This window comes from Ovis aries, chromosome Y (assembly GCF_016772045.2).
Source record: "Ovis aries strain OAR_USU_Benz2616 breed Rambouillet chromosome Y, ARS-UI_Ramb_v3.0, whole genome shotgun sequence".
In the NCBI taxonomy this organism is placed as follows: Eukaryota; Metazoa; Chordata; class Mammalia; order Artiodactyla; family Bovidae; genus Ovis; species Ovis aries.
In genome coordinates this window covers 755,830-766,997 of record NC_082741.1, presented here as the reverse complement: position 1 = coordinate 766,997, position 11,168 = coordinate 755,830, and the positions used below count along the sequence as shown (strand labels likewise).

The 11,168-nt window shown below is 62.3% G+C and overlaps 1 protein-coding gene across 1 annotated transcript; it reads left to right on the top strand.

Moving 5' to 3' along the window:
* Window positions 1-5,389: 5,389 nt before the first annotated feature.
* SLC25A6 (solute carrier family 25 member 6) lies at window positions 5,390-9,465 on the top strand. The gene is made up of 4 exons (NM_001127280.1): window positions 5,390-5,500; window positions 7,190-7,676; window positions 8,808-8,948; window positions 9,308-9,465. Exons 1-4 carry the CDS (start codon window positions 5,390-5,392, stop codon window positions 9,463-9,465), a joined length of 897 nt encoding a protein of 298 aa, NP_001120752.1.
* Window positions 9,466-11,168: the final 1,703 nt, after the last annotated feature.

The following is an 11,168-nucleotide window of genomic DNA, read 5'->3' as shown; positions in this document are numbered from 1 at the left end:
GGTCCCACACCCACGACCAGGCCCGCGAGCCAAGGACACGCCCGAGCGAGACCCCCAGCTGGAGGCTGACGGCAGCTAACGTCCGCGGAAGCGAGGCGCGCCGGCCCGTGCGGGCCTTATCCGCCTCACTCTCCTTTTCCTGTTGGGACTCTCTGCAGTTAAAAAAACACACACATTAAACGCGAGAGGTGGAATACGACTGACGGACACGCAACCCGTCTCTTCACCGCTCCAAACGCGAACAAGCAGGCGCGCGAGGGTCAAAGAGCCCGCCTGCTAGTGCCGGAGACCTAAGAGCCGCAGCTTCGAGCCCCGGGTGGGGAAGATCCCCTGCAGGAGGAAATGGTGACCCACGGCAGTACCCTTGCCTCGAGAATCCCACGGACTGGGGAGGCTGGGGGGCTGCGGTCCACGGGGTCGCAGAGAGTTGGAGACGAGCAAAGCAACTGAGCGTGCACAAGGGTTTCCAGGCTAGAATTTGCCAGGGCCTGGCCCCACCCTCCAGGCGCAGTCCGTTCATTTACTCACTCAGCAGATGACGGCCTGCCTACTGCCCAGCAGGACTGTCTGCACGCATCACGGGCTCACATCTGCCCTTTTCACGCCTCTGGGGTGCGTGGGTGGGCACGACCATAGGCCAAAAGGATGTAACTTGACCACCAGTGTGTCCGGCCTGCCCGCCTCACCAACATTCCCTCGTAGGATCCCTGGGGGTCTCCAGCGGGCACGGTCACCGAGCGGGCCACCCATCAGTCACCAGACCAGGTCCCTTAAAGGCAGGGTCTGATCCTGGCAGCGCCAGTGGTAAAAAAGAAACAAACAAAAAGGCCACTTGCCGATGGAGGAGACGTCGGTTTCATCTCTGCGCTGGGAAGACCCCCTGGAGGAGGGCATGGCGACCCACTCCAGGATTCTTGCCTGGAGAATCCCATGGACAGAGGAGCCTGGTGGGCTGTAGTCCATGGGGTCGCAGAGAGTCAGACACGCCTGAGCGACTGAGCAGAGGGCAACGCTGTCTCTGGCTGACACCGAGGGGGGACTCACAGAGAGCTTGGCTCGTGCACCCCATTCCCCTCCACCCCCGAAATGCGCCCCTCAGCTCTTGCGTTACTCAGCCAATCGTCTTTAACCACCTCTTTTAGTTAACCCACCCATCTTTCAGATGTCCCTGAGTCGTTAAGCGTCCTGTCTGGCTTTTTTTTTTTTTGCAACCCACACGGACTGCAGCCTGCCAGGCTCCTCTGTCCGTGGGATTTCTCAGCCAAGACTGCTGGAGCTTCCCTGTGGCTCAGACGGTAAAGCATCTGCCTGCAGTGCAGGAGACCTGGCTTCGATCCCGAGGCCGGGAAGATCCCCCTGGAGGAGGAAGTGGCAACCCGCTCCAGCAGGCTGGCTACAGTCTGTGGGGTCGGGGAGTCGGACGTGACAGGACAAAAACCATCTCTCGGATACGCAGCCTCTAACGCTGTGCACGTCGGAATTAAAGCTCGGGCCGGTGCTGAGGAATAGGGACCAGCCTTTGGTCTCTGCACCCCTGCCCCCCGGAGTCCTGGAACAGAACCCCTTCCTTCCCCCACCCCCACCCACCATCCCACCTCCCTTAACCGTCCCCATCCCAATACCCACAGGTGCACAGTCTTTCCCCCAACACCCGGGGTGTCTGTGGTCCTGCCGCCCTCCCGGGTCAGCCGTTAGGGGAGCGCAAGGCCTGGGCCACCAATGCCCCCCAGCCGTCCTCCCAGAACACACACAGGGAGCAGACACCCATCTAAGGCCCACGTGAAGTGCTTTTAAAGGAGAAACATGTTCTGCGGCCTAGTTAGCAACGAGGACAGACGTCACACTGATCCAGTCCTTCCCGCAGAGAGCAAGCGGCTGAGGAGTCGGGGCCAGGGGGAGGGGTGACCCCTGGGATGCACGCAGGACCCCAGGGAGTTGGGGGGAGGGGTCCGTCACATAGGGGAGGGGACAGGGTGGCGCAGAGGTTAACCGCCTCCACCACCAAGGCTGCAGAGAGCCGTCCTGGGGTGCCCAACGCCCGCTCTTAAAGCAAAGTTCAGAGTGCCAGGGCCTCGCAGCCTGAAGGACCAGCTCCAGCTGGAAAATCCTCCTTGGCCCAGCGGGCAGAGATAAGCATCGCAGGGCCCCGCCCCGCCCACACGGGCGGGTACCCGATGTATAGAAACCACAGATGACAGGAGGGACGCCTCCCTCACCCGGGCGTGCCCCGGAGCCAGCGACGCGTCCCTGCCCAGAACCTGGGGCGGCCTCGCCCTCTCTTCCAGCGCCGTGTGGTCGCGACCGGCCGGAACCGGGCTGGGCCACCAGCCAGCTCCATCCTCCAGGCCCCAGGCCAGCTTCAGTGAAGCTTCAGAAGATGCCAGAACACCAAGGCACTTAGCCCGCTGCGATCCGCATCTGCTGACAGCGGCCTGATCTGTCCCCACCCCTCTGGGGCCCAGCCATTCTCAGGCCTCACCTCTTACCTGCCTCTCCCCAGGAAGAGGACTCAGGAAGGCCCTCCTGCCAGGACACCGGGGGCTGGGGTGGGGGGGAGGGGGGTGCCTCGGCTCTCGTGGGTCAGCAGCCCCTAGCATCCATCCCTCCATCCAGCGTCACGTGGAGGAGACCCCCTCATGAGAAGGAGGGTGGGGCGGCAGAAAGGACAGAGAGACAGGGATGAGAAAGAAAGAAGCAACAGAAACAGCAAAGTGTCAGTTGCTCAGTCGTGTCCGACTCTTGGCGACCCCATGGACTGTAGCCCACCAGGCTCCTCTGTCCATGGGTTTCCCGGGCAACAATACCGGACTTGGGTGGCCATGCCCTCCTCCAGGGGATCTTCCAGACCCCGCCATCGAAACCTGGCTGCAGGCAGGTTCTTGACCATCAGAGCCATTGTGGGGGGAGGGGCATAAAGGAAAAAGAGGAAGGGGGATAGAAAGAGGAAAAAGCAACAGGGCAGAGAGGTAAATTAAGAAAGAATTCTCGCACCTGCGTCGCTACAAAGACTTTGTTTTCTGGACCTGGCTACTGACACGCCTCGGCTTTCGCTTTGTGAAAATTCACAGGACGATACACTTTGTACTTGTTTCAATAAAGAGGTCACAGGGTCTTCCTTTGGTGGCTCAGATGGGAAAAGAACCTGCCTGCAATGCGGGAGATCTGGGTTCACTCCCTGGGTGGGCAAGATCCCCTGGAGAGGGAAATGGCAACCCACTCCAGTAATCTTGCTTGTAGGATCCCACGGACAGAGGAGCCTGGAGGGCTACCGTCTACTGGGTCGTATCAACTACAAATCGGCACTTAAAGAGCGTTGGACAACAAAGCATTGTCCAGGTGACTGGACAACAAAGGCAATTTGCCATCTGCCTCTACGGAGATTGAACGGCTATCGCTGTTGACCGTCAACAATCCCTGAGGGAGTTCTGGGTGGAGTGAGACACTCTGTGCTCCGGGGAATGTGGTGGGACAGGTCTCTATGTTTTGAGGAACAGATTTTATGATCTCAATCCTTGCAACTCCTCATATCTAGTCCAGTTCAGCTCAGTTCACTCGCTCAGTTGTGTTCAACTCTTTGCGACCTCATGGACTGCAGCATGCCCGGCCTCCCTGTCCATCACCAAGTCCTGGAGTTTACTCAAACTCATGCCCATTGAGTCAGTGATGCCATCCATCTTATCCTCTGTCGTCCCCTTCTCCTCCCGCCTTCAATCTTTCCCAGCATCAGGGTCTTTTCAAATGCAGTCAGCTCTTCGCATCAGATGGCCAAAGGGTTGGACTCTCAGCTCCAACATCAGCCCTTCATACCTAGAGAGGCACTAAATCCCTTCAGGGTGACATCAGATCCTCAAGACTAACAAAAACCTTTTGTAAACTGCTTCACAGCATGAACTCGCCCTTCACCAAAACCTCATATATCGACTTTCCCCCACTGCCGCTTTGGAGCACTCTCTCAGAGCCACCTGAGACGCTGCCTCCCAGGGCTGCAGTCCTCATTTTGCCCCCAATAAAACTTAACTCACAACTCTCCAGTTGCACTTTTTTTTTTTCTTCCACAGTCACAAATGATCAGACACGACTGAGCGAACACTGCATGCATAAGGCCTTCCAAACATCAAGGTCTCCGGACACGCCTTTGGAGGCAGGGGGCCTATACCGCGGCGTGTGACGTATGCACACACCTGTCGGCGCGTGGGTACGTGCAACAGCTGCATACGTGTGCATGTCTGTAGACACACGTATACACACGTGAGCGTGTCAGTGAGCCTGTGAAACCAACACACGTGCCCCTGTTTTTCTAGGAGACACCCCCGCCACCCAAGTCGCAGTGCCCGGCTTGACAGGGACACCCCGAGTCTGAGCCCCGGTGGGTCCTGGAAATGCAGCGGGCCCTCCTCCATCCCGGGACCCCCAAATGCACCCAGAGTCATCAGGGTCAGAGCTGGGGGTGCTGGGTCCTCCGGAGGCGCTCTCCTGGGCGGACCCGGGTGTCCCGGGCTGCGCACAGGCAAACCCTACTCCGAGGCCGGGCCGGCCGGGGTTCGGGGCCGTCTCGTACGCTGGGTCAGAACGCACAGACTGCATCGCTCGTCCCGCGGGGCGAGCAGGGGCCTGGAGGGCGCCGGGGGTCATCAGGACCTTTCGGGGCGGCTGGGTGGGGGGTGGGGGTCGCGGGCGGGACTCGGGGGTCTGCGGCGCGGAGCCGGGGCCCCAATGATCGGACCGGCCAGAGTGGACGAGCCTGGGGACCCGAGCGTCCGGTGCTACGATTGGGAGAAGAGAGGGCGCGGGCCTTCGCAAAGCCGGGCCTGTCCCCTACGCCAGTGTCGTTCGTCGCCGCCGCCAGGCCAAGCATGACCTTGAAAAGGTCAGAGTGGCCGCCACGCAACCCAGCGCGACCCGCCCCGGGCACGCTCGGCGCAGAGGAGGGGCGCGGTTCCCGACATGCCCCGCGGCGAGACGCGCGGGCCAGGGGCGGGGCCTGGGTGGTGGCGCAGCCAATAGGCGCGGCGCACGGGAGTCCGCGGGGCGGGGCGAGGCGCAGCTCCCGGCAGCCCGCGGGAGGCGCGGCGCGCGCCCAGGGGGCGGGGCCGGGGCGGCGGCGCAGCCAATGGGCAAGGCCGTATGGACCCACGGGGCGGGACGAGGCGCCGCTCCCGGCAGGCCGCGCGGGGGCGGTGCGCGCGCCCAGGGGGCGGGGCCCGGGCGGCGGCGCAGCCAATGGGCGCGGCGCGCGGGGGCCGCGGGGCGGGGCGCGGGCCCCTTAGCGGCTGCGCGGTGGCCGCCCTGTCCTTTCGGTCCCGGCGGCGGCAGCGCTGAGCCAGCGGCGCTCACCTTCCGGCTCTCTCTCTGCTTCTCTGCGCCTCCGCTCCGCTCTCCGCCCGCCGCCATGACGGAACAGGCCATCTCCTTCGCCAAGGATTTCCTGGCCGGGGGCATCGCCGCCGCCATCTCCAAGACGGCCGTGGCCCCGATCGAGCGCGTCAAGCTGCTGCTGCAGGTGCGTGTCAGGCTGCTGGCGCGCGGCCGCCGGCGCCGGGCCCCGGGGAGCTCGGGCGCGCGCGCGCCCCCGGGACCGGAAGCGGGGAGGTCGCGCCGCTTTGTCCGCGCGCGGCCGGCCCGGCTGGCTTCCGGGGGGTCGCGTCACGTGGGCACCGCCGCGAGGGAGCGCATGCGCGGGGGGCGCCCGGCGGCGATGTCCGCATTGGGGCGCGGGGCGCCGCATGCGCGTCGGGCGGCCGGCGGCGGCGCCCTCCGCGCCTGCGCACTGGGGGGCTGCAGAGTTGGAGTGCGCATGCGCGGGGGGGAGAGCCGCGTGGACGGACCCTGCGAGGCTGTGGGTGGGGTCCCGTCCCCTTGGGCCGTGGACGGGGAAAGATCTTTAGTCTCCGCAGTTGTACTGGTCTTCTTGCCCACTGTTCGCACTTGTTTGCGCGAGTCTGAGGTGGAATAAACTGCGCTGGTCTGTTTGGAGCGTCACAAATGGGGAGCCAGTGGAATTAGCGTTGCGATGGGATTGCCACCCTTAAAGAAAATAGGATTCCCCAGGAAGGATGCTAGGAGAGCTTAAAGGCCCCGTGTAAATGTCTTATTAACGACACGTCGGTCGTTGGTGACCTCTGCAGGTGTCAACCGCAAATTGGCGCTTGTGGGCACCTGCTGTTTACCTCTGAAAGCGGTAGTAGGTCAGTCGTGTCCGACTCTTGCGACCCCATGGACTGTAGCCCTGCCAGGCTGCTCTGTCCATGGGATTCTCCAGGGAAGCATACTGGAATGGGTTGCCATGCCCTCCTTCAGCGGATTTTCCTGACTCAGGGGTGAAACCCGGGTCTCCTGCATTGCAGGGTGATTCTTGACCGTCTGAGCCGTCTCTATGAGTATTGAGTCAGGTGCTGCTGACCTTCAGACCCCGTGAAAGGACCTCAGGGTGGAGAGCAGGAATGAGGCATGCGGGTTCTGGGAAAAAGTGACAGGCCAGGTCATGAGACAGATGTTTCCAGTGGCTGATTGTGAGCCCACTTCTTGCTTGCCCACCTCATGTTTCAGTTCAGTCGCTCAGATGTGTCCGATCATTGCCGACCCCATGGGCTGCAGCACGCCAGGCTTCCCTGTTCATCGTTTAGAAAAGCACTAAAAACTTTTACTGTGACGAGTGCTCCTTGAGGCTCTGAGAAAGGCTCTGCGAGAGTGTGTGCTCGCTCTAGGAACTTCCCATTGACCAGAATCTCATCCAGTCTCACCTCTGGCTCAATCTCTCAGCTATCTGAGCTGCTCTCCCCCGGGGGGTGTAGTCCTCGCCTTGCCCCAGATCGTAACTCGCCACTCTCGGGTCGTGTATTTTTTATAAGTGGCCATGGAGGTCTGCCTTAGGCCCTGGGTGAAGCCCTGTTCCCCCTCACTCCTGCCCCAGGGTGCAGCACGCCAAGCTTCCCTGTCTGTCGTGTGTGAAAAAGCATTAAAAACCTTCACGGTGACGAATGCACCTTGAGACTGTAAGAAACGCTCCGCGAAAATATGTCCTAGCTCGTATGAACTTCTGTTGACCAGAATCCCACCCATACCGACCTTTCCCTCACCTCTTCGGAGCAGTCACTCAGAGCTGTCTGAGCTTCACCAGAATCTCCTCTAAGTCTCGGCGGTGTGCCCAGGCCCCCGGTAGAGCCCTGTGTCTCCCTCCGCCGCCCCCCAGGTGCAGCACGCGAGCAAGCAGATCGCGGCCGACAAGCAGTACAAGGGCATCGTGGACTGCATTGTGCGTATCCCCAAGGAGCAGGGCGTGCTGTCCTTCTGGCGGGGCAACCTGGCCAACGTCATCCGCTACTTCCCCACGCAAGCCCTCAACTTCGCTTTCAAGGACAAGTACAAGCAGATCTTCCTGGGGGGCGTGGACAAGCACACGCAGTTCTGGAGGTACTTCGCAGGCAACCTGGCCTCGGGCGGCGCGGCCGGGGCCACCTCCCTGTGCTTCGTCTACCCGCTGGATTTCGCCCGAACCCGCCTGGCGGCCGACGTGGGCAAGTCGGGCAGTGAGCGCGAGTTCAGGGGCCTGGGAGACTGTCTGGTGAAGATCACCAAGTCCGACGGCATCCGCGGGCTGTACCAGGGCTTCAACGTGTCGGTGCAGGGTATCATCATCTACCGCGCCGCCTACTTCGGCATCTACGACACCGCCAAGGGTGAGCTCCCTGCCGGAGGCGACGGTGGGGGCGGCACCGGGAGGGCCGGGGCCTTCTGCTCCCTGGGGCAGGGGCTAGTCCTGGGGGGAGGGCGGAGGCACCTCAGCTGCTGATAGCTGAGGGCTCCCAGCCCCAGCAGGTGGAGGCTGAGACCCAGGGGTGGGCGGGGCTCTCTCCTGGGCGAGTGGACTCCCTGAGTCCTCATGAGCTCCTCCCTCTGGGTGTGTCTGTCTGGCCCCAGAGCCGCCTGGTGACCTCATTTCACCTTCATTCTCTCTTGAAAGTGAAAGTGAAGTCATTCAGTCGTGTCCAACTCTTTGTGACCCCATGGACTGTAGCCTGTCAGGCTCCTCCATCCATGGGATTTTCCAGGCAAGAGTGCTGGAGTGCATTGCCGTTTCCTTCTCCAGGGGATCTTCTCGACCCAGGAAAAGGACCCGGGTCTCCCGCATTGCAGGCAGATCCTTTAGCATCTGAGCCACCACCCTCATTTCCAAAGACAGCTTCCTTCTAGGTTCCTGAGGGTTAGGAATACATGTAAATTCATCACCATGGATAAGAGGGATTCCTGGTTGGCCTGGACAGATAGCACAGAAAGGGCAGCACAGCTTTATTGCCCCCGGTCCTGGAGGCTGGAGTCAGACCCAGGTGGGGGCGGGGCCGGTCCCTCCGGAGCCTTCCCTCCTCACCGCCCTTCCCTGCGTGTCTGTCTGCCCTGACCTGTTAAGGGCCCCCAGTTGTAGTGAGTTAGCATCTTTCTGTGTGATCCTGGTTTTGTCTGTGAAATGTTTGGTTTCCCCTACACACGTACAGTTAGAGACGGTGGCGTTCCTTAAAGTGCACTTCCATCCTCTAGTCCCGGGGTTTGGGGCTCCACCACGACCTGGGGGACGGCGCCGCTCAGTCCCTGTAGGTGAGCCGCCCCGGAGGCGGGGCCGGGCCGGCTGGCACCGTTTACAGTGCAGCAGGCGTCAGGGCGTCCCCTCCTTGCCAGCGGGGCCCGTCCCGCCGGCTGGCAGGGCGTGTGCTGACCCCAGTCCGACCCGGCGAGTGTCCCCGGAGGAGCTGGGAACTCCACGTGGAGCTGTGGGCGGCCCTGGGGCCTCACCCCGTGCGCCCCCGCCCCCGCAGGCATGCTCCCCGACCCCAAGAACACGCACATCGTGGTGAGCTGGATGATCGCGCAGACCGTGACGGCCGTGGCGGGCGTGGTCTCCTACCCCTTCGACACCGTGCGGCGCCGCATGATGATGCAGTCGGGGCGCAAAGGAGGTACCGGCCGCCGGGGGCGGGGGGGCGCTGCGCGGGGAGGGCGGGGGCGGGGGGTGCTGCGCTGATGGGCGCGGGGCGGCGGATGGGGCGGGGCGGGCACAGGGCCCTCAGGCGCCCTGGGATCTGATAAGGGCGTCCCCCGCGGGCGCCCGCAGCTCCCTCGGTCTTTGCCCTGGCGTCCCCGGGCCTCGTGGGGGCCGGCGTCCTGGGCTTGATCCCCTCCCGAGAGCGCATGCCCCCGGCCGCCGCCTCTCCGCTAGAGCTCCTGGCGCGCATACGGTGGCCCGGGCCTCAGCAGCTCTGCCGGGTCCCCCGGGGGCCGTGTCCGAGCGCGCCGTGACCCCGCCGTCTCCCCACAGCCGACATCATGTACAAGGGCACCGTGGACTGCTGGCGGAAGATCCTCAAGGACGAGGGCGGCAAGGCCTTCTTCAAGGGCGCCTGGTCCAACGTGCTGCGCGGCATGGGCGGCGCCTTTGTGCTGGTCCTCTACGACGAGCTCAAGAAGGTCATCTAAAAGCCGGGCCGCCCGCCGCGACCACCTAGCATCATCCCGCACTGTGACGGACCACCGACTTTGAGAAATTCCAGTGTCCCTGCCGGGGCCGGGCCGCCCCGCGCCGGGGGCTCCTCACTGGCAGACCATCGGCCCTGGGTCCACGTGTTGATTGGGGTGGGGGGAGAGGGCAATCGGGGGGGTCTCCATGGGTCCACAGTCGAGGCAGCTCCGCACACCAGACCTAGACTCCAGGTGCTTGTAGGACCGACCCGTGTTTAAGTATTTATTTAAGAAAATCATGTCTCCATTTGTACTTAAGCACTATCCTCTCTTTTGCACAGCCGAATACTCGCGATTATGTTTCTCCGTCGGGCATTTCCGCTGCGGAACAATAAAATCAGGACACAGAGGCGCTGGTCTCGTTTCTGAGCAGAGAGGCTTTGAGGGGCAGTCCACGAGCCGACCACAGGGTCTCCAGGTGGGAGACCAGGCCTCCCTGTTCATCACCAACTCCCGGAATTTGCTCAAGCTCAGGTCCATCCAGTCAGTGATGCCATCCAGCCATCTCTGCCGTCCCCTTCTGCCTTCAGTCTTTCCCAGCATCAGGGTCTTTTCCAAAGAGTCAGTTCTTCGAATCAGGTGGCCAGAGGATTGGAGCTTCAGCTTGGGCATCAGTCCTTCCAGTGAATAGGACTGATTTCCTTTAGGATGGACTGGTTGGATCTCCTTGCAGTCCAAGGGACTCTCAAGAGGCTTCTCCAGCACCACAGTTCAGAAGCATCAATCCTTGGGCTCTCAGCCTTCTCAACTGTAGCTGGGATTTAACCACACAGGACCCCCAATGTGGGGGCAGCTGTGTGATCCACCCGTGCCCAGGGTTCACTGTGGGATCCCCTCTAAGGTGGGCACCCTGGGGCTTCCCTGGTGGTGTAGTTGCTAAGTTGTGTGACCACACGGGTTGAAGCCCAACAAGCTCCTCTGTGCGTGAGATTTTCCAGGGGAGAACACTGGAGTGGGTTGCCAATCCCTTCTCCAAGGGACCTCCCCTACCCAGGTCCCCTGCATTGCAGGCGGATTCTTCACCAGCTTTTAGGCTCTCAGCTGTCACCCTTGCAATGTCACAGAACTGGGTTCCATCCCTGGGTGGTGAAGATCCTCTGGCTATGGAAACAGCAACCCACTCCAGTCTTCCTGCTTGGAGAATCCCATGGACAGAGGGGCCTGGTGGGCCACAGCCCACAGGGTGGCAGACATGACTGGCGGACTGAACACACACACCCCCTCCCCCCAGCCCTGTGCAGCTCAGCATTTCTGCAGAAACCTGACCCCTAATACTGCAGGGACAAAACTCCGCCGGGGACCCACCAGGCCTCCCCGGCCGATGTCAGGGTGGGGGGTGTGGCGGTGCGTGGGATGGGCTCTGAGGCCCCCTGGGGGTGTCGTTAGGGGTCGGGGAGCGTGTCTGTGGGGTCATCAGCAGCCTGAGCCCTCAGCAGGTGCACACAGAGGCGTCCCTCGGCTCCCCTTGCAGCTGTCAGGACCCAGCGGGTGGGGGTGGTCTGCGGGTCACAGGGCCCCACCGCCAGGCTGGCTTAGAAGGCAGGGCTTGGATAATCTGCAGATCAGGGTGAGGTCACTCCGGGAACAGGAAGTTGGAGCCCGCTGTCCCCAAGGTCGTCCAGCCCACACTGCCTGACCAGGATGAGACCGCCCCGCACTCA

What these genes read in the sequence shown, in the direction of transcription:
- SLC25A6 (NM_001127280.1), top strand. Translation starts at nt 5,390, where the DNA reads ATGACGGAACAGGCCATCTCCTTCGCCAAGGATTTCCTGGCCGGGGGC. An exon ending in GCGTCAAGCTGCTGCTGCAG is followed by an intron (nt 5,501 to 7,189) that starts GTGCGTGTCAGG and finishes GCCGCCCCCCAG; the next exon opens with GTGCAGCACGCGAGCAAGCA. An exon ending in GCAGTCGGGGCGCAAAGGAG is followed by an intron (nt 8,949 to 9,307) that starts GTACCGGCCGCC and finishes GTCTCCCCACAG; the next exon opens with CCGACATCATGTACAAGGGC.